The sequence below is a fragment of the Myotis yumanensis genome, unplaced genomic scaffold (assembly GCF_028538775.1).
Source record: "Myotis yumanensis isolate MYYU_CA2020_CCGP unplaced genomic scaffold, mMyoYum1.0.hap1 SCAF_5, whole genome shotgun sequence".
NCBI lineage: Eukaryota > Metazoa > Chordata > Mammalia > Chiroptera > Vespertilionidae > Myotis > Myotis yumanensis.
This window is the reverse complement of record NW_027223756.1, coordinates 78540612-78567206: the sequence shown is the minus strand read 5'-3', so window position 1 is coordinate 78567206 and position 26595 is coordinate 78540612. Positions and strand designations below refer to the sequence as shown.

The 26595-nt window shown below is 54.5% G+C and overlaps 1 protein-coding gene across 5 annotated transcripts in view; it reads left to right on the top strand.

The window, feature by feature from the left end:
- The window catches only part of PIP5K1C (phosphatidylinositol-4-phosphate 5-kinase type 1 gamma), a 57510-nt gene that overhangs the window by 23484 nt on the left and 7431 nt on the right, over positions 1 to 26595 (top strand). For 3 of the 5 annotated variants that reach the window (XM_070415795.1, XM_070415794.1, XM_070415791.1), the window contains exons 2-15: positions 4702 to 4733; positions 6767 to 6859; positions 10766 to 10896; positions 11653 to 11770; positions 12143 to 12295; positions 13641 to 13940; positions 15062 to 15267; positions 17595 to 17678; positions 18784 to 18832; positions 20216 to 20300; positions 21967 to 22128; positions 22833 to 22971; positions 23127 to 23159; positions 24508 to 24612. In XM_070415795.1, the coding sequence (XP_070271896.1) occupies positions 4702 to 4733; positions 6767 to 6859; positions 10766 to 10896; positions 11653 to 11770; positions 12143 to 12295; positions 13641 to 13940; positions 15062 to 15267; positions 17595 to 17678; positions 18784 to 18832; positions 20216 to 20300; positions 21967 to 22128; positions 22833 to 22971; positions 23127 to 23159; positions 24508 to 24612 (1690 nt within the window). Of the gene's footprint in view, positions 1 to 4701; positions 4734 to 6766; positions 6860 to 10211; positions 10461 to 10765; positions 10897 to 11652; positions 11771 to 12142; positions 12296 to 13640; positions 13941 to 15061; positions 15268 to 17594; positions 17679 to 18783; positions 18833 to 20215; positions 20301 to 21966; positions 22129 to 22832; positions 22972 to 23126; positions 23160 to 24507; positions 24613 to 26595 lie in introns of those variants that run through there. The other 2 variants (XM_070415792.1, XM_070415796.1) reach the window with 2 other exon arrangements.

The following is a 26595-nucleotide window of genomic DNA, read 5'->3' as shown; positions in this document are numbered from 1 at the left end:
TTTTGAACATCAAGTTTATGTTAAATTTTGTTGATTGCTTTTCTGGATTCTGAGATACAATGTCTGGTTTTTCACCTTTGAGTAACTTCCTAAACTTCTCCAAACCCGTTTTCCCACCTGTAAAATGCGATAGTGAAATACGATCATTAAGTTAGATGGTGTCTGACTCAGGCAACTGAGTGCCTCAGCTCCCTTCCCTGCTGTGCCCACACCGTGCTGCCTCAGTACCACCACCTGTATAGTCTGCAGGGACTCTGCTCCTGTGCCCAAAGGCTGGCCAGACCATTCCAGTTCATCAGGGAGGTGGGCCTGTGGCTGGCCCCCTGTGCCACTTCCTGCTTTGCAGGGTTGCAGGCTCCAATTGCTTTGTAGGCCAGGGGAGGACTTGGGCTTTCACCCCAGGGAGCTCTCCCAGGCTGTGGGCAGAGCAGAGATAGGACCTGACTCTGTTGCTCACCGGCGGCCTCTGGTGGCTGCTGTGAGGACAGACTGGAGCGGGGTCAAGATCTGTGGAGACTGTGCTGGTCTGGTGAGAGATGATGGAGTTGAGAGGAGTGGGAAGCAGTGGCACATTTCTGGACAGACTAAAGGTAGAGCCTAGTGCTGAAGGACATATGCTAAAGCCTCCTTCCTTGGTTCTAGGGGCCCACGGTTTTTTGGGAGCTTCCCTTTCTTGGTTTCCACATTAATCATGTGAAGAAGTGGCTCCAGCCTGGCCAGCATGGCTCAGTGGTTGAGCATTGACCTATGAACTAGGAGGTCACAGTTCAATTCCCGGTCAGGGCTCATGTCCAGATTGCGGGCTCGATCCCTAGTGGGGGACGGGCAGGAGGCAGCCAATCAATGATTCTCTCTCATCATCATTGATGTTTCTATCTCTCTCTCCCTCTGCCTTCCTCTCTGAAATCAAATGTATACACACACACACACACACACACACACACACGTAGTCACTGTTGCTTTCCTCAGCTGATTGCCCCGCCCACTGCCACTGGTAGCTCCTGCTGCACATAGCTTGCTGCCCCGCCCTCCTGCTGATTGGTCATTAAGCTTCACCGCATAACGACAATTTGCATATTACCTCTTTATTATATAGGATATGTAAAAGAAGCAGTTCCTTCCGAGGCTTGTGTGTGCAGAGAGGGGAGAACTGTGTCTGTCCCTCCATCTGTCTGTCCCTTGTCCATCAGAAGTCAGCAAGCATTCATAGGTGTCTGCTGGTGGCTGGACCAGACCCACAGGCAGCACAGTTGTGCCTTGGGCAGGTCTTGGCCTGAGATAGGGGCTGCATAGGGCCTGTTCTCCCAGCTGTACGTGTCAGGCTCTTTCCCTCCTCCAGGTTAGTTTTAAAAATTAATTTCTTAAAAAAAATAGGGTGGCTCATTCAGAAAAGAATTGGTCCCATCTTGGTCTGGGAGGAGCTCCACATCTGGGTGTGGTCTCTGCCATCCCCAGCCTGACCCAACCAGTGGGAGTGACCACCCTCCCCTACAGCTGCATGACCTCTTGCAACAGACTCAACCCTGAGCCGTTGCCCCTTTTCTGAAGATTTGTGGAGGCCGAGAGTTACAGGGTCACTGCCCTCACAGGCATCACGCTGTGGAGGGGCAGATGATGAGGTTAAGAAAAGGAATGTCAGAGAGCCGGTGGGGACATGCAGATGACAAAACTGGGGAATGTGGCCTGAGTAACAGGACAGGGAGGTGACTAGGTGGCCACTCTGAGGGGAGGCTGGGTTGAGACCTGAAGGCCAAAGGGCCGGCCTTGGGGAGACCTGGCGAAGGCTTGTTTTGGGCAGAAGGAATGGCATGGTGCCAGTGCCCTAAGGTGTGTGTGTCCATCCCTTGCACCGCCCCCCACAGAGTTCAGACACCTTGGGTGGGGAAGCAGGAGGACATAGGAGGTATGATTTGTGGAGAAGGCCAGGACTGCGGTGTTGGACCTACTTTGGCAGCCTTTGGATGAAGGACCTGGAGCTACAGAAGACTCAGGTGGTCACCGCTGGGTGGGCTCTGGGTTAAGGGGCCCCCACACAAGGTCTAGAATGTTCCACCCTGGTCCACCACTGGCTTCCTGCCTTCTCTCCTCTTCCTTCTCCACACCCAAACTCAAACCATTAATTGTTCTGCTGTTGGGCATCCAATAAAAATATTATGTCATCTTTCCAGCATCTTCCGGCCCCCACTTGCCACCGGCAGAGCCTCGGGATGTGCCAGAGCCCAGGTTCGTCCCTGTGGCCAGGGTGCCCGGGTGGAGAGCCTCAGACATCTGCGAGTAGGCACCAAGGGTCTGGCCTGACTCCCATCTAGCTGGCGTATCTTAGTCCAGCTGCCCTGTCTGGGGCCCTGGGGAGTGACTCAGTCTGTTGGCTTTGTCCCCCGGCCCAGGGTCCCATTTGGTGGACCCTGTGGCCATGAACTTAGTCTCAGCCAGTTGCCCCCCCCCAGCCTCAGTTTCCCCGTCTGGACCATGTCCTAGGGGGTCTCAGCACCCCACATACACAGGTGGGCACTCAGGGTGCGGCTGGGGTGGTGGTCATGGCTAAAAGAGGACACAAGTCCGTATCCCTGCTGCCCTGGTTGCATCTATGGCTATGTCAGCTTGGGGTTGTTTTATATGTTTTTATTGAGAGATAATTCATATAAGATAAAATTCAGACTTTTAAACATACAGTTCAGCATTTTTTGTACCTTTACAATGTGCAACTGTCACTGATTGGAACAGAGCAGGTTCCTCTTCTGCTGGGTAAGATTGACCCCCCCCCCTGGTCCCTCACCTGGGCCTACCTCTCTCTGAGGACCCCTTTGGTCTCCCTCTCTCTTCCTTCCTGGCCTTCACCCTTCCAGGCTGCCTGGTCCACTCTCAGAGTTCTGGCTCTGTCTGCACCCTTATGGCCCCCCCAGTCCTGTCTCCAGCCAGGGCTCCCCCTGAGCTACAGACTCAGGGTCCAGCTGCCCCTCGATGTCTCCACGTGGAGGGCTCACAGGGGTCTCACACTCAACACAGCCACAATGTGCCTGTCCATCCCCCCCAAACCTGCTCCTGCCCATCCCCCTGTCAGCTGGCAGCTCCTTCATTCTGTTCATTGCTCCAGTCAAAATCCTTAGTCATTTCTGACTCCGCCTCTTCACTCCATCTCCAGTGAGTACAGCCTGTCTGTCCTAACTTTAGATCTCTCCAGAATCCGCCCATTTCTCCCCGCTCCTGAGCCTCCACCTTGGTGCACCCTATCAGCTCCCACCTAGACCAGGCAGTCCTCTTGCCCTGCTCCGTCCCTGGCTCCTGTCCTAGCCCCCCACACCCACCCACAGTCTGTCATCCCCAGCAGCCACCAGAGGGCGCCTGTGGGCACCTATGTCATGGCCAAGCCACAGCCTTCCAGGGCACCCAATCTCCCTCAGGGTCAAAACCCAAGATCTTCTTTGCTAATCTGCGCCCGAGGGCAGGGGCCAGGCCTGTCCTGGTCATCACTTGCTTCCCCCCAGTGACACCTAGTGAATGAGTTTCCTGTTGCAGCTGAAACAAATCACTGCAATCTTGCCTTAAAACCACACACATTTATTCTCCCACCGTTCTGGGGTCAGGAGTCTGACATGGATCTCACTGGGCTAAATCCAGGTCTGGGTAGGGCTGGTTCCCTCCTGAGGCTCCAGGAAGAACCATTTCTAGCTTCTAGAGGCGTCACATCCTTGCTCGTGGCCCCTTCCTCCATCTTCACAGCCAGCAACGCAGCCTCTTCCATCATTCACTCTGACCCTCCTGCCTGCCTTTTATAAGGACCCTGTGATGACACTGGCCCCCTGGGGTTCTAGGGTCATCCCCATCCCAGGGGCCTTAACTCAGTTCTGCCTGCAAAGCCCGTTCTGGGATCAGGATGTGGACACCTTTTGCGGGAAGGGGGCATATCTGCTGACCACCCTCATTGGGCGTATCATCTTCGGCAGAAGCCACTTTCCTGGTGAGGACACCAGGGCTCAGAGGTCAGTGGCAGGCCTGAGGCCTCCCTGCCGGGAACCGGAGATGAGGGAATGGTCCTGACAGAGGAAAATCGCCTGCCTTCTCACTGTGAGCTTCCTTAGGCCAGTGAAGCGCTCCTGGACGCTGTGGTAAAACCAGTCCTTGGCTGGCTTTCCATAGCTGGCTCCCTAGACAGGGCCCATAGAGCTGGCACCATTGCTCCAGCCTGGGGCCCCAGCCACTGCTTCCTGACCATAGCTCCCCAGAGCCCCGGGCCCTCCCCACAGCATCATCCCGACCTCGACCCTCCAGGCCCCCTGATCTCTTTGTGACCCAGGTGTCTCCTGGTTAAGCCCTGCTCCTACCAGCAGAGGAAGGGTGGCACTTTGTAAATGCAGTTCCTTAGTTCTTTCCACTAAGGACCTGATGTCTTTGAGGTAAATGGTGGGTCAGAGTTGGGGGGTGGTCTCTCCTGCGGTTCCTGCCTGGCGGGTACCCAGCATCCAGTCATCCCGCCATCTCAGTGCCCTGTGTCTATGCTCCCCTTTCCCACAAGGGGTTCTTGTGGTCCTCCCTAGGGACTCAATGCCCAGTGAGGTTGTAGGCGCCTGTGTGTCAGGGAGGGAGCATGGTGACAGTGGCCCGGAGCCCCTTGGAGCCCCTGCAGGGGCAGGTGCAGGTTGGTGGTAGGCCCTGTGGGTTGGCTCCCCACTGCCAGTTTCACGTCTCCCTTCTCTTCCTCAGGTTTGGCCCAGAAAAAGGCGGCCCTGACGGAGGTGAGTGTCTGTGGGTCCTATCCTGACTTGCCTCCTCCAGAAGACAGCACCAGCCCTGCTCGAGTTCTGCTCCGTGGTCTTGGGCACCTCACTGTACCTCTCGGGGGGCCCAAATGATGGCAGATGTGAGATGGGTGAAAATCCCATCCCCCTGCCAGCATGGGGAGTTTCCCGGAGGGGTTCCGGTGCGGTGCGGGAGGGATGACGCCCAAGAACTCGGCCCTGGGCCAGTGAGGGGAAGGGAGGGGGAGATCAGGATGGGGAGGCCAGAGAGGTGGGAAGGAAGTTGGGCAAGTGCCAGTCCCTGAGGATCTTGCCAGGAGGGCGGTGCCGGACCAGTGCCTGACGAGCAGCACCTTTAGTGCACTGTCCCTAGGCAGCCCACATAGGAGCACAGGGTCCTTTTCGTTCTCCACGCCTGTGAGCCCATCGTCTTCACCATCTTCCAGCCATGTTCCTAGAGAGCTTTCCCTGGTGACGGCCACTCTCATGCATATATGCCGCCATGCTGTCCCAGGGCTCCTGCTGCCTGTCCTCGGCGAGGGCGGTACAGAAGGGGTCCCCACTGTGGTTAGTTTCCTGTCACTCCAGAAGGTGGCCCGGGAGGGGCGTGTCTGAGCCCCCAGGAGGAGCAGCCCAGGTGTGGCTTACCTGCCCCTGTAGCAGCAGAAGTCCTGCCTATGCATGCTTTGTCCCTATCCCTTGATGTCAGTCACCATATGAGTCCTTCTATGGAGGGCATTGTCCACTTGCTGGGGCCCTGCAGTGCGCTCAGCGCAGGACAGTGGGAGGAAGATGGGTGGGTCTAGGGGCTTCAAGGGCAATAGGGAGCCAGTGAGAGGTGTGAGGCAGGGGCAGCAACAGAAGGTTCCTGAGGGAACCTTGCCCCCTAGTGGCCAGTGTGCAGAACACACAGAAGCCAAGCTGAGGAGCGATGGCCAGTGGGGGGCATTTGAGGGCTGCCTGGAACTGATGTGGGGCAGTGCAGGTTGGGCTGGTGGCCTGAAGGACTGTGAGATTTTTGAATGGTGGTAGGTACATAGTAGGTACTTCTTTTTTTAAAAAATATATTTTATTGATTTTTTTAGAGAGGAAGGGAGAGGGATAGAGAGTTAGAAACATCGATGAGAGAGAAACATTGATCAGCTGCCTCCTGCACACCTCCTACTGGGGATGTGCCCACAACCAAGGTACATGCCCTTGACTGGAATCAAACCTGGGACCTTTCAGTCTGCAGGCCGACGCTCTATCCACTGAGCCAAACTGGTCAGGGCAGTAGGTATTTCTTAAATGTCAGTGACAGGTGGAGCCACCAAAGAGGCACTCAGTTCCTGTCTGCGGCTGGCCTTGGCCCCTGATTCTAAACTGGCTTCTGTGTCCCTCCAGGCTCCCATTGCCCCTTCCACTGTCCTCTGGTGACGGCTCACATGAGGGCCAGTAGCTTCCACACAAGTTTGTTGGGATGGCCAATGTCACACCTGCCACAGCTGTCCCCTAGAGCTTGCAGGAGCTGGGCCTGCTCCCAGGAGAGGATGCTGTTTGTAATCATTTCAGCCCAGAGGGCTGTTCGGCCCCCAGGGGACACTGGATGATGTCTGGGCACATCTGTGCTTGTCACACTGGGGTTGTTCCTGGCATTGAGTGGGTTGGGACCAGGGATACTGGTTAATCGCCCAAAGTACCCAGGAAGTCCCCCCACAAAGAATGACCTGGCTCCAACATCAGCAGAACTGAGGGAAAGACCCTAAAATTAGGCCTGGGTGGTTGGAGCTGCTGGCCTCCAGCTTTTTCAAGGAGCTGGTGGTCTAGTTTGCATGTGGGCCCTTCTGGATGTGAAGTATTGCCCACTGGGTGTACAGCCTCCCCACACAGCTTTCTGTCCCCGCTTCCCCCCGCACGGCCCACATGGCCCAGCCCTGGGCTCCAGCTGGGCACGGTGACTAAGCTCCTCTCTGGCCAGAGTTTCTGGAGAGCTGTGGCCTCGGTGGCTCCTCCTTGCTGACTTCTAATGCTTCCTGTTTTCTTTTCTCTAGACCCCGTCAGTGACTGGACAGCCGGGCCCTGGTCACGGGAGGAAGCTGGGCCATCGGGGCGTGGACGCATCTGGTGAAACCACTTACAAAAAGGTTCTTCCTCTGCCCTTGGCCAGCTGAGGCGGAGTGAAGGGGGGCTCTCAGCAGTTCAGGGGACCCATCTGCCCCACACGCACATGCACAGTGTCCACTGAAGGTCATGGGCCCCTCAGTGCTGGCGAGGTCCCTGCTGCATGTCATCATCTCAGGCAGCCTAGGGATGTGCTCTGAGGCTATACAGGCTGCACGGCCTTCCTGATTCCAGGAGTCACCTGTCACCTTGGTGAGCCCTCAGCTCCCAGCCCTGCTGGCTCATCTAGCGATAGAGGAAATTATCCCTTTTCTCCCCAAGAAAGCAGGGCTGAGATGAGGTGGTAATGGGGAGCTCTGAGCCAGGCCCGGCCACAAGAGTATGCAGGGAGCCTGGACCCCGCTGCCATTAGTCCTCCCTTTCTCGGCTATACTTCCTGATACATCTTTGCTGAGAGAGTGTACACACACCATGTGATTTCCCCCCTTTGAAGTGTACAATTCAGTGGTCTCTAGAGAATTCACAGAGTTGTGCAGTTATCACCACAGTTAATTTTAGAATATTCCCATTTCCCCTAAAAGATACCCCATCCCGGTCTGGCTGATGTGGCTCACTGGTTGAGTATTGACCTATGAACCAGGAGGTCACAGTTCTATTCCCAGTCGAGGCACATGCCCAGGATGCAGGCTTGAGCCCCAGTAGGGGTCATGCAGGAGGCAGCCGATCAATGATTCTCTCTCATCATTGATTGATGTTTCTATCTCTCCCTCTCCCTTCCTCTCTGAAATATATATATATATATCTACACTAATAAAAGAGAAACATGGTAATTAGCGTACGACCGCTACCCTTTTCATTGGCTAATCAGTGAATATATGCAAATTAACTGTCAGCCAAGATGGCGGCCGGCAGCCAGGCAGCTGGAAGCGATCATGAGGCTTGCTTGCTGCGGACTCCAACATTCCCTCACTTGCTGGCCTCTGAGCTACAACTCTAAGCAACTATGTACTATGTTGCAAATAAGAAGATAAACAAAACCCCAGAAACCAGCTTTCATTCAGCCGGCTTTAGCAACATTGTATCGATGTTTTCAGCAGCGAGGCCTCAGAGCTGGCCCAGAATAGAAAAAAAAAAGAAAAGAAAACAAGGAGCGGTTGGAAGCTTCAGTCACTCGCTTCCGGAAAACAGCCTTCAGCCCCTCACCCAGACTGGCCAGGCACCCCAGTGGGGACCCCACCCTGATCCAGGACACCCTTCAGGGCAAACCAGCCGGCTCCCACCCATGCACCAGGCCTCTATTCTATATAGTAAAAGGGTAATATGCCTCCCGGCACCGGGATCAGCGTGACAGGGGGCAGCGCCCAAACCCCCTGATCGCCCTGCAGCTGTGTGTTACAGGGGGCGGGGCCACAACCTCCTATCTGCCCTGCTCTGTGCCTGATAGGGGGGAGCTCCCCAATCCCCTGATTGCCCTGCGGCTCTGTGTTTGACAGGGTGCAGCGCACCAACCCCCTGATCAGCCCTGCTCTGTGTGTGACAGGGTGCGGCGCCCCAACCCCCACACCCCCACGGGCCCTGCTCTGTGTGTGACAGGGTAGAGCCATAACCTCTCCATCGGCCCTGCCCCGAGTGTGACAGTGGCGGCGCCCCAACCCCCTGATCGGCCCTGCTCTGTGGGTGATAGAGGGTGGCGCCCCAACCCCCTTATCCACCCTACTCTGTGAGTGACAGCAGGGAGCTCCTCAACCCCTTGATCGGCCCTGCTCTGTGCGTGACAGGGTATGGAGCCCCAACACCCCTGATGGGCCCTGCTCTGTGCATGACAGGGGGCAGCGCCCCAACCCCCTGATCAGCCCTGCTCTGTGCGTGACAGGGGGTGGCGCCGCAACCTCCCCATCGACCCTGCCTTGAGTGTGACAGGGGGCGGCGCCCCAACCCCCCAATCGGCCCTACCCTGAGCGTGACTGAGGGTGGCATCGCAACCTCCCGATCCGCCCTGCTCTGTGCATGACGGGGCGGCGCCCCAACTCCCCAATTGGCCCTGCTCTGAGCCTGACCAGGGGTTGCACCTAGGGATTGGGCCTGCCCTCTGCCACCCAGGAGCAGGCCTAAGCCAGCAGGTCGTTATCTCCCGAGGGGTCCCAGACTGCGAGAGGGCACAGGCCGGGCTGGGGGACCTCCCCCCCGCCCCAGTGCACAAATTTTTGTGCACTGGGCCTCTAGTATATATATATATGTACATACACGTATATATATATATATATATATTTTTTAAAGATACCTCATCCCTATTAGTAGTCACTCCCCATCCCCCTACCCACTTCCCATCTCTGGATGTGCCTGTTCTGGACATTTCACATAAATGGACTCACACACTGTGTAGCCTTTTGGATCTAGCTTCTCTCACTGAGCACCATGTGTTCAAGGTCCATCCACATTGTAGTGAGTGTCAGTGCTTCATTCCTTTTCATGGGTGAGTAATATTCCACCATGTGGGTGAGCACATTGTGTTTATCCATTCACCCATCGATGGGCATTTGGCTTGTTTCCACTTTGGGGCTGTTAGGAATAATGCTGCTATGAAAATTTGTATGCAAGTTTTTACAGACATGCTTTTATCTCTTTGGAGCATAGACCTAGCCGTGGAATTGCTGGGTCACACAGAAACTCTTTGTATACATTTGAGGAACTATTAGACCAGTGGTTCTCAACCTTCTGGCCCTTTAAATACAGTTCCTCATGTTGTGACCCAACCATAAAATTATTTTCGTTGCTACTTCATAACTGTAATGTTGCTACTGTTATGAATCGTAATGTAAATATCTGATATGCAGGATGGTCTTAGGCGACCCCTGTGAAAGGGTCGTTCGACCGCCAAAGGGGTCGCGACCCACAGGTTGAGAACCGCTGTAATAGACTGTTTAACACAGTGGCTGCCCCATTATCCATTCCCACCAACTGTGCACGGGGATTCCAGTGTGTCCTGGTCCTCACCAGCACTGGTCTGTCATTCTGATTACACCCATTCCAGTGCATGTGAAGTACTATCTCACTGTGGTTTTGATTTGCTTTTCCTGATGGCTAACGGTGTTGCTCATCTTCTCCTGTGCTGTTGGCCATTTGTGTATCTCCTCTAGAGAAACATGTGTTCCATTGATGGCATCTTGAGCGAGTTGAGTGTGGAGGATAGAGCAAGCCCTGTCATTGAGGGGGTTCAGGAGAAGAGGCAGCTGGAGGCTGCGAGACCCCCGCACAGGATGGACTTGCTCAGGGGCAGAAGCTAACTCCTGCCGGCCCTCCTGCTATTGCACTTGTGACGGGGGTGCTGGGGCCCAGAATCAGAGACTGAAGGTTGAGATAGCTTTCCTCAGTGATACACATGCTGCTTAGAGCCACAGTGACACCGTAAACCACAGTGATGAGAAAAGTGCAAACAGCGAATGCTTCTTAGGCATAGGCAGCTTTTGGTCCGGACCACTCACAAGAACTAACGCACTGTCACTTCCATTCCTGGCTACAGATGGAGAAACAGGCACAGAGAGCCAATGTCGTTCTCTGGTCATGATGATATGAATCACCTAGAAAGTGGGTAGAAGAAACCCAGGTCTACAGAAATGAAGTTGGGTGTGTCTCCATACGTTGTGCCCCCTTCTTCCAAAAAACCCTGATGGTGGATAGACTGCTGCTGCATCAGGGCAGTTTTGAGATGTTGGAATGTTCTAGAATCTTGATTGAAAATGGGCCTTGGGGTCATAAGAGGCAGTATTGGAGTCTTAGCCAACCCACTTCTTTGCTGTGTAGCTGTGCAGGCCAAGCAACTAGCCTGAGGCCCGCAAATCTGTAATAAATGCTAGTAGGACCCTGGGGCCCAGGGCTGGAGTAGGGGCTGGCCCAGGGGTAGGTCTTGATGTGGCTGCGTTTCCCCACAGACCACGTCTTCCACCCTGAAGGGGGCCATCCAGCTGGGCATTGGCTACACCGTGGGCAACCTGAGCTCCAAGCCGGAGCGAGACGTGCTTATGCAGGACTTCTACGTCGTGGAGAGCATCTTCTTCCCCAGGTAGGCTTGGCTCCCACGCCTCCCAGCAGCACCCCCGACAGACACAGTGTTGTCATACGAAACAGCCTCGTGTTCTCCGAGCTCTCTTCTCTGCTGCAAATAGCCTTTACTGGTGTCTGTTTGACTTTGAGGTCTGACTCGGTATCCATTAGGATATTAGTTTGCTGCTGAGTCAGAGAGAGCCAGTGTAACAGTGGTGTTTTTTTAATAGGGGAAAAAAGAAGTTTGTTTTTTTTCTCTCTTTCTCACACACACAGAAAAGTCTATAGGCAATCCAGGGCTGGTCAGGTGGGTCCTGGGTTCCTTCTTGTTGCTCTCCCATCCTCAATATGCAGCTTTTCTAATCAGCAACCCAGGTGGCTGCCTAGGCTTCTGCCATCACATCTGCATTCTAACAGCAGGAAGGAGAAGGGGAGGGTAGCACATTCCCCTTTCCTTTAGGGCACAACCAGGAAATGACACACATCATTTCTGCCCCACTCACAGCTCATTGGCCGGTACAGTCACCTGACCACACCTGGCTGCAAGAGAGGCTGGGCAGTGGTCTCATTGCAGGTGGTCATGTGCTCAGCCACGTGTGGACTCAGCCAAGGAAGGACTAGAGAGAGGATACTGGGTCTCTTGAGACTGGCCACAGCCCTGAGTCCCACTGGAAGCCTGAAGTTGCCTTTCAGTTTGGCCACTGAGGGAAGGCCGTGGAGCACAGCACCTAGAGGCACCATCCCTCACAGGCTTTCCTCCCTCCTTCCTCCACAGTGAAGGCAGCAACCTTACTCCCGCTCACCACTTCCAGGACTTCAGGTTCAAGACCTATGCACCTGTCGCCTTCCGCTACTTCCGGGAGCTCTTCGGCATCCGGCCAGATGATTACTTGGTAGGTGTGTTAGTCAGTTGTTGCTTTGTAACAAGTTAGCACAGACTCAGTGGCTCAAAACACCACCTGGCTGTAACCTCACAGTTTTTGTGGATCAAGAATTGGGTGCAGCTTAGCAGGTTCTTTGCTCAGGGTTGTAATCAGGAGATGGGCAGTTGTTGGGGTCCCATGTGACACTAGACTGGGGAAGGGTCCAAGGCCAAGCTCATGTTGTCATTGGCGGGACTCAGTTCCTTGCTGGCTGTAGGTTGGGGCCCCTTTCCCTTCAACACAGGAGGGAGGAAGAGAGCCTGCCAGCAAAGCAGACGTTACTGTCTCCTATGAGCTCATCATAGATGGGACCCCCCCACCCACTCACCACTCTCCTTCCAGTACTCACTGTGCAATGAGCCTCTGATCGAGCTGTCCAACCCTGGCGCCAGCGGCTCCCTCTTCTACGTCACCAGCGACGATGAGTTCATCATTAAGACGGTGATGCACAAAGAGGCAGAGTTCCTGCAGAAACTGCTGCCCGGCTACTACATGGTAGGGGTCATGGGTTCCCGCAAGGCTCCAGGGGTTGGGGGCAGTGTCCTGGGCTTCCTTCCAGCCCCTGTCTGCCTCCCCCAACCTTACACCCCTCTTCCTCTCGGCACATGCAGCAATTCTGCTCTGCCCCCAGCTCCTTTTCACAGGAGCAAAGGCTCTAAGGCCCTGGCAGAGGGGTCCCCAAGGCTCTTCCTGAGTCTCATGGCCTCACCCTCAGAGACCCCCTCAGGCAGTCCCCCCACACTTGTGAGCAGGAATTGCTGTTTAGGTCCTGGCTCCCCATTCTCTACCCCACTGATGTCCCTGAGTCCTGGTCCAGAAATTGTGGCTCATGGACAGAATGCTTCGGCATTTGGTGACTCAGAGGCACTGGGGAAGAGGAGCTGGGCCACCAGCTGGCACCTCGCAAAGGACCAGCTGCTTGGGCATCCCCATTCTGGTATGACTCAGGACTCAAAAGGGCATATCAGGCCCCTGGGCAGGGTTGGGAGCGGGGGTCCTTATACTCAGGTGGGCTCCACCTGAGTGTCGACTGCCCTGCTGTGCCGACCTGGTGGGCATGGGGACAGACCCCTCTAGGTGCTCTGCCCAGGTTGTGACCATCTCTCTTAGAGCATCCCTCATCCGCCATGTGTGATCTTGGTGGGACCCCTCTGTCCCCTAGATCGGGGACCAGCAAACTTTCTGTAAAGAGCCAGACAGCTATGTGAGCCAAAAGCCTGTCTCCACAGCTCAGCTCTGCCATTGCAGCAGGAACACCACTATAGATAGTGCCTGAGCAGACAGGCAGGCAGAGTGCCAATAAAACTTTATTTATGGACACTGAAATGTGAATTTTATGAAGTTTTTACGTCACAAAATGCTATTTTTCTTGTATGTTTTTTCAACTCTTCAACATAAAACCATTAGTATGAGAACAAGCAGCTGGATGGAGTTGGCCCTCGGGCTGGAGTTTGCCAGCCCCTGCTCTGGGGCTGGGGAACCCTAGGGTGGGCTGGGAAGAGGGACACCTAGTCTGACCTGGTGGGAAGCTGGGCCCAGATACCCCGTGGTGTCCCATGGGGTTCTTTATCGAAAGGCCATGTCTCTGGACCTGGCTTGGTAGAAACAGGCCCTCCTGGAGCTTCCGTTTGGATGGGGAGATAGAGAATTAAACTGGCTGATGTGACCCGTGTAAAGTTGGGGTCCTGGGGAAGGAGGTGGTAGGTCAGGGAGGAGGTGACCTCTGGCCTGAGATCTGAGTGGCTGTGTGTGAGGCCAGGGAGTGTGGGAGTGGCTACGAGGCAGAGCGTGGCCTCCTGGCTACTGTCTACCAACACGTTCCCCTCTCCCACCCCCCCAGAACCTCAACCAGAATCCGCGGACGCTCCTGCCCAAGTTCTATGGGTTGTACTGCGTGCAGTCCGGGGGCAAGAACATCCGCGTGGTGGTCATGAACAACATCCTGCCACGCATGGTCAAGATGCACCTCAAGTTTGATCTCAAGGGCTCCACATACAAGCGGCGGGCCAGCAAGAAGGAACGGGAGAAGAGCATCCCCACCTACAAGGACCTGGACTTCATCCAGGACATGCCCGAGGGACTCCTGCTGGACGCTGACACCTTTTCTGCACTCGTCAAGACGCTGCAGCGGGACTGCCTGGTGAGCCTTGGCCCCAGCCCTGCTGCCCCAATCCCACTGCAGAGGAGGAACTTAGGGCCAGAGAGGCCCCCTTGCCCTGGCGAGTGCAGGTGGTTAAGGGTGGGGACCTTGGGACACACGCCCCTGTGAGGTCCTCAGCCTCTCTCAGCCTCAGTTTTCCCATCTGTGAACCGGCGATGCTGGTGAACGCTAGTGCAGAGTGAGCCCGAGATACATAGCCCGGCACCAGGCTCCCTCTGCTCCCCTCGTCCCTGTGTCCTAATCAGACTGTTCCTACCACACAACCCAAACCCACAGAAGCAGCTCGACCTTCTCATGGCCCCTAAGGGGCACCTCAGGTCCAGACCTGCCCCACCACCCAGCACTCCTGGCTCCGTGCCACCCGCTTCCACAGCAGGTGATTTTTAGGGATAAGGAATGCTCTGCCAGGGTCTTCACGAGCTCTTACAGTCTCAGTCGGCCTGCGCCCACCCCCACCCGTCCCACAGCCTGGAAGGTCAGGCCACTCCCCCTTTAGCGATGAGGAAACAGAGACCTGGCAAGGGGCGTCCCTGCCGAGATCCTCAGCTGTCAGGGGCTGGGCTGGGTCCTCTCTTGTCCTCAGCTCACAGACCCTGTGGAGAACTTCACACAGTGTCACCAGAAAACCTCTTTGATGTCTCAGGGACTTTCGGCGTCTGGGGGGTTCATCCCCCAAGCCTGATGGTCATGTGCCTGGACTCCACTGTGGGGCTGGAGTGGGTGTTGCATCCACAGCACCCAGGCTCCCCAACTGGCACCAGGGAAGTGGGAGCGCAGAGTCAGCTGCTCTGTCTCAGGGGAGGAAGCGTTCTGTCCGGTCTCAGAGAGGCAGCCTGGCTTAGGGTTACACCCACCCCCTAGGCCACCCTTAGGGGCCAATCCCAGCTCTGTCGCCATCTGCCTGCTGCACAGCCTGGCCTTCCACCCTTGGTCTCCTTGTCTGTGAAATGGGGATAGCAATAGGGTCTCCCGGCGTGGCTGTGGAGACTGAACGGACAGAGATGCAGGGTGCGCAGCTTGAGATCACCACCAGGTTTGGGGGCAGGGGGTGGGGGACAGGGCGTGTGTCCTGACGCTCTCCCCCCACACACACTCGGTAGGTGCTGGAGAGCTTCAAGATCATGGACTACAGCCTGCTCCTGGGTGTGCACAACATCGACCAGCAGGAGCGGGAGTGGCAGGCTGAGGGTGCCCAGAGCACGGCAGATGAGAAGCGGCCGCTCGGTCAGAAGGCGCTCTACTCCACAGCCATGGAGTCCATCCAGGGCGGGGCCGCGTGTGGGGAGGCCATCGAGACGGATGACACGTAGGTAGTGGGGCTGGCGGGGCTTCCAGGGCTTCCAGCTCTTGTCTCTACCCACCCCTCTGGCCAGGTGTGAACATGGGCAGGGGGAGCTGGCACAAAAGGCAAGCAATGACAAAGCAAACCAGGCAGAAGCCTTTCTGTGGCCAGTTTCTGGTCTGCACACAGGCACAGCAGTGTCTGCCCACCAGGCCTGGTGAAGGTCAGACAGATGACGCACAGCTATGGCCAGGGTGTCTCGACCTCGGCAGACACTGATCAGTGGATTCAGGCCCTTGTCCATCCACATGGGAAACATAGAGGTCCCCTCCCTCCTGCTGGACCCCACTGTGTGAAGCACAATTAGACAGATGTTGAAAGGTGGCACAGGATATTGAGATGACGGGATGGGAGAGCCCCTTTATAGCAAGATACCTAACCCAGAACCCACCAATGGGAGGATTGAGCGTGTTGCTTCCCCAAAGATAAAAGGTGGCCGTGCCAAATGCAAGGTCATGGAGAGGAGCATGTCCCGACTGCACCCCCTCAGTGTCAACCTCCCAACCTGATCCTGCCCTGGGGGCTTAGTCAGGGAGACAGACTCATGGCATGTCCCCTTCCTCAGCACTGGGGACACTGAGGCCTTATCATTCTCAGTGGGGCACTCTCCTGGACACTGGGGTACTGAGCAGCATCCCTGGTCCCTACCTACTTGATGCTACCAGTACCCCCAGGCGTGATAGCCACAGATATCCCCAGGCATGTCCCAGTGTCCCCTAAGGCAGGGTCATCCCAGACGAGAACCGCTATAGATGGGTCAAGATTGTTCATGAGCCATGCACTGACCATGCTGGGAACCCGCTGGACTCTCTACCTACACTACCGTGTTCTGTCCTTACGGGGGCCCTGGAGGAGGTGGGGCCACCTCCTCATCTGTAGCTGGGGAAAGAGGCTCAGAGATGGGGTGGAGATAGCTATCCTGTGTGCACAGCCAGCTGGTGGGGGGTGGGGCAAGGCTTGACCCCAGCCTGGCCACTGCACTAGGCCACCAGCTGTGGAAGGCAGAGGGAACCAGGCACAGGGCTGCAACTGAGTAAGGTGGGAGGGAGTGGCATGTGCAAAGTGGCCCTGCACAGCTGGCCCTGACCTCAGACCATCCTGGCATGTTTGTAGGATCTGCACAGGGCCTGGCAGGGGATGGCAGGGCATGCAGGTGAGCTCAGCAGTGCATGGAGTGCAGTGAGCAGAGCCTGATGTTGGTGGGTTTGGGTTATGGTGGCTTCAGGATAGCTGCTACATCGTGTAACCTCATTAACCATCTGGGCTGGGCATGTTCAGGATTGAGGCTACGTGAGGCAATTAACTCCCCAGACTACACCCAAGAGCCCTTGCAGTCCTGCCTGGGAGTGTGCGTGTGCATATGTATGCGTATTATGCAAGTGTGTGTGTGTGTGTGTGTGTGTGCACACGCGCACGCGCACTATGAGTGTAACTGTGTGAGCAACTGTGTGTATGCATATACATGCATATGTGTGCAAGTTGCATGAGTGCATGCAAGTGCACCGTGTGTATGTGTGTGTGCACCTGGGCCTCTTAGCTGTGAGCCTCAGGCCTCCAGCTTTGAATTTGAGCTGGCTGGTAGAGTTGCTCCATCCCATGCCAAGATGGGGGTCCCCTGTGCTGGGACCCCCACTGAAGGTCCAGCCAAGCTACGATCTATAGGGGTCATGTGGATTTTTAAAAATATTTTTTAATTGATTTCTGAGAGGAAGGGAGAGATAGAAACATCAATGATGAGAGAACCATTGATCGGCTGCCTCCTGCATGCTTTCTACTGGGGATCGCACCTGCAACCTGGGCACGTGCCCTGACCAGGAATCACACCGTGACCTCCTGGTTCATAGGTCTACATTCAACCACTGAGCCACACCACCCAGGCTCATGTGGATTCTTTTTTTTTTTTTAATATATTTTATTGATTTTTTACGGAGAGGAAGAGAGAGGGATAGAGAGTTAAAAACATCGATGAGAGAGAAACATCAATCAGCTGCCTCTTGCACACCTCCTACTTGGGATGTGCCCGCAAGCAAGGTACATGCCCTTGGCCAGAATCGAACCTGGGACCTTTCAGTCTGCAAGCTGATGCTCTATCCACTGAGCCAAAATGGTCAGGGCTCATGTGGATTCTTAAACCCCAGGCTCCTCTTTCCTTTCACCCTTGTCTCTCCCCAAGTCCCAGACCAGGATTGGAGCCCCAGCCCCCTCCCACCTAGACCTGAGCAGGCGGGGCCAGTCCCTGGTCCTCTGGCCTGGATGTGTGGGTGATGGCGCTCGGGCTCCTCTCTCTCCAGGATGGGTGGGATCCCCGCCGTGAATGGCCGAGGGGAGCGTCTGCTGCTGCACATCGGGATCATCGACATCCTGCAGTCCTACAGGTGGGTGCCTAGTCCCCCGGGTGCACCTGCTCAGGGAAGCCGGGTGCTGTCTGCTTGCAGGGCCCTCTTAGCCTTCAGGAAGGCTCCTGTTGGCCGCCCTCCTCCCCAGCTCTCCCATAACGGGAACATTTGGTCCCCAACCTAGAGATTCCACCCCCGGAATCTAGATTTGTCCTAGGGACTCAGTAATGTCGAAGACAGGTCAAGGCCGATTTCTTCTTTGCGTGCTTCTCTTTTTTAAATGTAGCAGGTCCTTGAACAACATCATTTCGTTCAACATGGTTGCATTATAACATTGCTGAGATGCCTAGGAACATAACTCATGTTTATATCACTTAGCCTGTGGTAAAGTTGTTTTTGTTATACATTGTTTCCGTTAGTCTCAGAACCTATAAGTGAGGACTGACTTTGTAAAAATCACCTCCTGCCCTTCAACTTTCACAGCCTGTTTTTTGTTTTGTTTTGTTTTGTTTTCATATGGGAGGGCTGACCTTGTCTCCTGTAGGCATCTTTCTGTAAGATCTCCCTCGGGTTGGAGCAGGGTTAGGTAGCTTTTGAAGTAGCCTGCCAGGATTTCTGCCCAGGCCCGGGGGGCGGGGGGGCGGAAGGAGTGGGTAGCACATGGCAGTAAATAAGTGGGGGTAGTGGTGTCATAAGGAGGGATTCTTCCCCCACAGACGAGGGGCGTCCAGGAAGGCTGCAGCGGGGAGATGGCATTGTACCCAGCCCAGATGTGTGATAGGGTCCTGGCTGGGGGCCATGGTTCAAGGGACTGACTCTAGTAGAGAGGAGCCTGGCTCCGTCTAGGCCAGGAGGAAAGAGGAAAGGCAGGCTCTGGGAGGCACTAGCAGTCTGTCCTCCACGGAGGGCCAAGCACCCTGGCCCTTTCACTTCCTCCTCCAGATTAGCGGTAGTGGGAGCAGACAGCTTTAGTTCCTTTAAACCAGGGCTGCTTCGCCTGCTTGGAGCCAGGAGCACCTGCAGTTGTGATGACCACAAATGTTCCCAAACATTGCCCAGTGTCCTCTGGGGACAGGATGGCCCTGGTAGAGAACTCCTGGACCCAAAGATTTGGCTGATGTTCTGGATGCTTTTTCTCTGCCAGGTTCATCAAGAAGCTGGAACACACCTGGAAGGCACTTGTCCACGATGGGGTGAGCATCATTCATTCATTCACTCACTCATTCGTTCCATCTATCAGTCCACAAGTGCAGTGACCATCTCCCTGGCAGGCACAGGTGCTAAAGAACTGAGAGACATGTCCCCCCCTTCCTGGAGTAGCTGTATAGCAGACAGTCACAGGGCGAGGGATTAGCGGGTCTGAGCCATCTATGAGGGATACAGGAAGACTTCCTGGAGGAGGGGACCCCCAAGCTGATTGGAAGGCTTCCCAAGGACAGCCTGACTGGGAAAGTCAGGGGCCAGCCAAAGAAGAATCTGGAACTGTGCAGTGTGAGGGGGTCTTGGCCCAGGGGCAGCACCACACAGCTCTGACTCCTGTTGCCAGGTGGGCATGTGGCCCACTTTAGCAGAACATCTCTGTTGCTTGAGAAAAGCTTGCAATGCAATTTTTCCTGAGCACTGCCAACATGGAAACCCCGGCAGTGGATTAATTCTAAATATAAAAAACTGTGAGAACCAACCACTGGGAGCCAAACAGCCCACTTGTGGGACCCTGGCAGCCCTCACACCCCTGGTCCAACTCTGGCAAAAGCCAGCCCTGGTAGATAACTTTCCTTCTATGGCACCCCCCTTTTCAGACCAATTCTTACTACAGTGTTAAGGGCTATCCATTTGCTTACAGTCTGTAAAATGCTAAGATCCCAATCTACAATCCTCCACACCCCTCAGAGAGTGTTTGGAGGGTCAAGCAGGAGCTTTCAGAATGTGCATTGAGAAGATCCAGGTGGCCAACCAGCAGGAGGCTCTTTTTTAAAAAAAAGAAAAAAAGTGTGTGTGTTTTCATAATTGATTTCAGAGAGAGTAAGGGAGAGGGAGAGAGGGCTAGAAACATCAATGATGAGAGAGAATCCCCAGTGTGGGGCATACAGGAGGCAGCCAATCAATGATTCTCTCTCATCATTGATGTTTCTCTATCTCCCTCTCTGAAATCAATAAAAGTACATTTTAAAAACAAAAACAAAAACAAAAAACACTTTACTTACAAAACAGGTGTTAGGCCATGCTCTGACAACCCCTGCTGTAGAAAATCCCTCTGGTTCCTTAATTTTGATATTTATCCGTTTACTTTGAATAGCTATTTGTTCTTTGAATAATTATTCACATGGCTCAAAAAATTACAAATACAGATAGGTTTACAGTGTAAAAATCTTCCATACCCCTTCCTGCCACTCTTACCTGATTCCCTGGGTCCCCTCCAGAAAGCCCTGTGCTGTGACCCTCTTATCCCCTCCACAGAGGAGGTGCACCCCACCCCCCACCCCCCACAGTGGTCTGTTCTGGGCTGTCCTGTGGGACACAGGGAGCCATAGTGCTCACACCCCTGCTTTCCCTCGGGCCCCCACATCTCTTCCCAGGACACTGTCTCCGTCCACCGGCCCAGCTTCTACGCCGAGCGCTTCTTCAAGTTCATGAGCAACACAGTCTTTCGGAAGAACTCCTGTGAGTTTACCTGCCTTTTGAGCAGGAGGGACCTGGGGTGTGGAGAGAGGCGAGCAGGCAGCCAAGAGTGCGGTAAACCAGGTGCCTCGTTCTGCTGCTTGGTCAGCCCCGGGGCTCAGTCAGGGACTTGGTCCCGAGAACAGGGTAGTCAGGCAGCCGCACCACACAGGTCAGCACAGGGCCTGGTGCCCATGTCCACGTTTGAGTCCTGGCTTCGCCTCATTCTGTCTGTGTGGACCTCCTGCCAGTAGAGATCACGGTCCTCAGTTTCCCCATCTGTACAGAGCTGTGAGGGCAACATGTGTTTCATACAAGTCCAGTGCCAGCATTCAGCAGGGCTGCCCATAGCCTCGCTCTATCACTAAGGGCATGTGAGTTTGGTGGCACTGAGATGGTCATTGGCCTAACTAGACATTGTCAGGGAAGGTTACAGGGTGAGCGGTAATGGCTCTCGCTCTGTGGGTGGTCTCCGAGGCCCCACATGTATCCTGGGCCTGGAGGGTCCCTGACCCTGGTGCACACCCCAGGCTGAGATCCCACGTGCCATCCAAAAGAGTCTTGCTCCCAACGTGTCTGTGTGTCTTCTACCCCTCAGCCCCCTCCAAAAAATACAGGGTGCTTGCTGGCCTTGGTCACTGTGTCCCCAGTGTCCAGCGTGGGGCCTGGTACATAGTAGGAACTCAGTGTGTGTCTGTGTGTGCCTCCTTCCCAGGTCTCAAACCCTGTGGTGTGCTCCGCACGTGGGACCACTCTCCCAGCCCAGCCCAGGCCTAGGTGGGCTGCAAGCCAGCCCATCTCCTGGAGTTGGCTCATAAAGCCGAGGCAGCTCCATGTTCTGTGACATTTAGTCAGTAGCTTGCAACTGACTGGGGGGAACATTTATACCATGAAAACAGGCCAACACCACAAATCCAGCTTTGTCTCCAAAGAGATGCTTGTTAACTTGACCAGCATACCACTTCCTGGAACCTTCTTGGGATGTTATTCCCACTGTAGTCCCGGGGAGAGTGCTGGCTTCGGGGGACTGAATGGTTGTGCACAGGAAAAATTGAGCACCTAGTGTGTGCTGGGAGCTGCGCTAGCCACCATGGAGCAAGGAGAGGACGGTGACGGGTGATGACAGGCCAGGCCTGGTGCAGAGTGTTATGGGGTTCCCTGCCTCATTGACCTTGTTGCAGACGAGGATGCTGGGGTCAAGAGAGGCTGAGCTATTCCCCCAGGCCACACAGCCTGGCTGGGGGCCAGGTCCTTGGCTCTGAGCCTCGCATTCCCGAGGGCTTTCCATTTTCTTGTGTGAATGTTGGGCACAGCGATGGTAGGCTGGGACAAAGGGGATGAGGCCCCAAAGTGCTCAAATAAACATTGGCAGCTGCTGTTTCTGGAGGCCAAGAGCGGAGGTGCTAGGTTCCATCTCTGTTGGTGGGCAGAGCCAGGAGGAAAGCAGGGCGGGGCTTTCTCCAGAAAGAGCGTTGCTTCCTGTGCATGTCATCCCATTGCCTCCAGGCCCCAGGCTTGAGGGACAGGCTGGAACTGGAACAGTGAGGGCCGTGTGTACAAGGGGTGGGCCCCTCGGTGCCCACCACACTTTCACGCAAAGGAGAGACGGAGGTCTGAGGGGCCCTGCCTTGTCGCCGCCCCAAGCACATCAACCACTCTCCCTCCCCAGCCCTGAAGTCGTCACCATCCAAGAAGGGCCGTGGTGCCTTGTTGGCCGTCAAACCCCTGGGGCCCACAGCTGCCTTCTCAGCCAGCCAGATCCCCAGTGAGCGGGAGGACACGCAGTACGACCTGCGGGGGGCCCGCAGCTACCCCACGCTGGAGGACGAAGGTGACTGGGCAGTGGGAGTGGGCACATTTGTGACAGGAGAAATGAGGCAGCTGCTGGGGAAAGACACCATCCCTAGGGGGTTAGGGGGAGAGGTGCAGGGAGCAACAATAGCAATGCGTGTGAGGAAAGGGATCCCCGCAGCTGGGCTAAGCCCGAATGGGAGGGGTCCCCTTCCAGTTCAACATCTGCGGCACCTGGGGAGTAGGGAATAGCTGGGACGAGGCCCAGGAAGACCTGCAGGGAGAACTAAGCATAGAAAGCACCGCCCTGTGGGTGACACAGACCTAGAAGGAGGAAGTGCTCAGTGGGTTGGGCCTGATGTTCTGGAGGTCCCTCCAAGCAACCAGGGTTGAAGATTCCAGTCAGGGAGGGGCTGGGGAATAGCATCAAGGGAGAAACTGCATGTGCAAAGGTCCTGGGGCAGGACGGTGCCTGGTGTGTTGGAGGAACAATAAGGAGGCCCGTGTGGCTGCAGCAGAGTGAGTGTGAGGGAGGCGGAGAAGGCAGGGAGGTGAAGAGGGCAGGTAGGGCAGGGTCGAAGGGAGGCAGTTTGGATTTTAGTTTGAGAGCAGCAGGAAGGTACTGGAATCCCTTGTGCTGGGGAAAACTGTGAGTGACCAGTGGGAGCTGCAGTCGAGCCCAGAGTCCCTGCAGCAGGCCCTGGAGCCTGGCTCCCATAGGTACCCACTGCCTCCTCCCCACAGGCCGGCCTGACCTCCTGCCCTGCACACCACCTTCTTTTGAGGAGGCCACCACCGCATCCATCGCCACAACCCTGTCCTCCACATCCCTGTCCATCCCGGAGCGGTCCCCCTCAGAGACCTCAGAGCAGCCAAGGTACAGGTGAGCAGAAGGGGGCCCCCGGAGGTGGGGGCGGCTCAGAGGTAGGGCTGCATTCCTAAGAGGAGGGGCCAGCACAGGGCCTGGGAGGGGTGGGGCAGGTGGGGAGGCCTCCCTACCTATTCCATCTATTCCACCTGTTTGTGTTCTCTCGGAAGGCGGCGCACACAGTCCTCTGGACAGGATAGCCGGTAAGATGAGCCCCCAGCCCTCTCCCTTCCAGTCTCTACTCTAGTCCCCACAGTCTCCCCACCTCCTCCCTGCAGAGCCCCTTTCCGCCCTTCCCTTCCCTCTGCACAGCTCACCCCTCCACATTTCCACCCAGAGCCCCTCTTTCCTGGGAACAGATTTATTTTAGCGATTAATCTTCAGGCTCAAGAGCCACACAGAATCTCGAGTCACTTTGTGTTTCACTCCTACCTGGGTGCCCCCTCCCCTGCACCTGTTAATCCTTTCTTTTTCTTTTTTATTCTAAGAGATGTAAAAGCGCACACACTGAGATGCCTGCCTCTGCTCCATGCCCAGTCCCTTCCCTGGGAGCACCCCCTAGATGTTTTTTTCCCTCTCTCTGGAGGTATTTTATGAATATACGAGCAAACATACACTCAGGCCTGTTTCTCCCTTTTGCTTTGACAAAAGCTGTGGCTCTGTGCCCCCTGTTCCTTGCTTTGTCACTTCCAGATGAAGGTTGTTGCTATGAGCCTTTGCTGGTTCTCTTCCTTCTCTTTTTTTAAAAATATGTTATTATTGATTTTTAGAGAGAGAGAGTGAAAGGAAGAGGGATAGAGAGAAACATTATCAATCAGCTGCCCCCTGCACACCCCCTACTGGGGATCAAGCCCACAACCCGGGCATATGTCCTCACTGGGAATCGAACTGTGACCTCTTGGTTCTTAGATCGATGCTCAACCACTGAGCCATACCAGCCAGGCAGTTCTCTTCCTTCCAACAGATTGTTCCTGCTCTTGGGGAACACTGGGGTTGTTCCCAGTTGTTTGATCTTGTCACACAGCTGTGGTGAATAGGGGTTGCTCTCCACAATTAGCTTTTGGGAGGATAATTCTTTCCAGTTGCAAAGAAAGTCATGGTACAAAGCACATTTAGCGAAAAGTACATCTCCCTCTGTCCAGCTGCCTGCTGGCTGCCCAAAGGCTCCCACCACCTTCAACAGGGGCCTCAGCTTCTGGGCCCCCAAACCACCCCACCCCTAGTTCAGGTCCTAGGCGGGTTCCAAGCCACCCCAGGAATGGGGGCAGGATTCATGTCGCCCATCATTGTGCCCCTGCTGGTGCCAGAGTCCCAGGACAACCCCAAGTGAACGGTCATTTGCTGTCCCCTCAAAGCCCCCAGCTGGGCGTGGCAGCCAAAAGGACTAGGCCTGAGCTGGACCAGCTTAGGGCCCTGGTGGGTTGGCACCTAGAGATAGCACCTCAGACCCCATGGGACTGAAATCAGCACCTGCCCAGAGCTCAGCTGGAGCTCCTGGGAAGTGGAGGTGGGAGAGGAGGGAAATTGAGCATGTCATCCCATTGCCTCCAGGCCCCAGGAGGAGGCACGCGTAGAGGAGGACCTGCAGCAGATCACAGTGCAGGTGGAGCCCGCATGCAGTGTGGAGATAGTGGTCCCTAAGGAGGAGGAAGAGGGGTGAGTGACCATCCAGTCCATGTGGTCCATGCTCTCCTGTTGCCTGGTTTCTGTACTCAACTTCTGCCCCAATCTCATTGGCTGAGCATGGTCACATGGCCAGCTGGCAGCAAGGCAGGCTGGGAAATTTATTCTGGGGAGCAGAGGCATGGGAATGGGGCTTCAGGAACTGAGGTGCTGGGGAGCACAGTTGCACTCACAGAGCTGCATGTAATGTGTCAGTCCAGGGATGTACCTCGGTGGTGATCTGCGATTCTTTCTCCTCCCTTCCCTCACTCTTAGCCTTGCCTGCACTTGGAAAAGATGACTGGCCAGTTTCGTCAAAGGACCACTTTTGGTCTTAGTCACCCTTTCTGCTCTCATATTTTGTTCTTGTTTCATCACTTTAACTCATCAGTAATTTTTTTCTTCTAACTTCTGATTTGTTTTCTCATTTGTTTCTTTTACTTCAGCATAGGTTGAGTGCTTAAGTTCCTTTTTTCTTCTTTGATAAGAGGCACTTAAGGCTATGCATTTTCCTCTGAGTGCTGCTTTTACTGCCCCAAGAGTTTTGACATGAAGCAGTTCCTTTTTATGCTGGCTCTTTATGGATAGTTATGATTTTCCTTTTAAGGTCCTCTTTGATGTAAGGCAGTGAGGCTTTCAACTACCTGGGGGTGGTCCTGCCCCCTGATGACACTGGGCACTGTCTGGGGACATCTGTGGTTGTCACAACTGGGGGTGCTCCTGGCATTGGGTGGGTGGGGGCCAGGGATGCTACCCAATACCCCACAGTGCCCATGACAGCCCCCCACCGAGAGTGACCCAGCCCTGATATCAGCAGTGCTCAGGGAGAGAGACCATGGACTGAGGTTTACTAGTATTTAGGAGTGTCTCTGCACTTCTGGGTACCTAAGGATTTTTTTTACCCTTTTAGTACTTAACTCTAATTTTACTTTTGAGTTGAAAAGTGGCCTAAAGCAACCTATGCTATTTTTTAAAACAGATTAAAGTCTATGGTCACGTACATACAACATTAGTTTTTTTGTTTTTAATATCCATGGACATATGGGAGAAATGTGTATTTTTTGCCAGGGAATGGAAAGTTCTCTGTCAATGTGTTGATTGTTGTCGATCAGTTTCTTTATGTCTTAACTTATTTCTCATCTGTTTGGTCTATTTAATTTTATAATTTAGAATTTCTGTTCTATTTTTATTTTATTGTATTTTTTTGCTGTTCTATTTTAAGAGACCTTAGCTTTGACACCACATTCCCAGGCTTCACTTTGCCATTAAGAGTTTTTTTTGTTTGTTTTTTTTTGTTTTGTTTTGTTTTTTAAACATATTTTATTGATTTTTTTACAGAGAGGAAGGGAGAGAGATAGAGAGTTAGAAACATCGATGAGAGAGAAACATTGACCAGCTGCCTCCTGCACATCTCCTACTGGGGATGTGCCCGCAACCCAGGTACATGCCCTTGACCAGAATCAAACCTGGGACCTTTCAGTCTGCAGGCTGACGCTCTATCCACTGAGCCAAACCGGTTTCGGCCCATTAAGGGTTTATTTTACGCGCACACACGCACACTCCAGTCTCTGCCACTGTGCTTTTTGCCCTTAACTGAAGTCTTGCAGTGTAACATATCACTCAGTCTTTGCCCAGAAAAACAGCCTGACCTGAAACATGACTGAAGAACAACTTCGCCACAGTTAGGAACGCTCTGTCACCTTAGAGCTTGTCATTTATTCATGAAATGAAAATTACGTAGCAATCACATAGCTTTCAGCTGAGGCCTGGGCATGATGCTCACCATCTCTCTTAGTCTCAGTCTCCTCACCTGTGATATGGAACAGCAGCAAACCCTTCCCAAGGGAGATTCAGTGGGTTCATTCACACAAGGCTCTTGAGCAGGCTCGGCATATCGTAAGTGCTCAGACCTGCATGTCCCCACTTTACAGATGAGGAACTGAGGCTCAGAGAAGGAAAGTGCGGCTCTACGTTCAC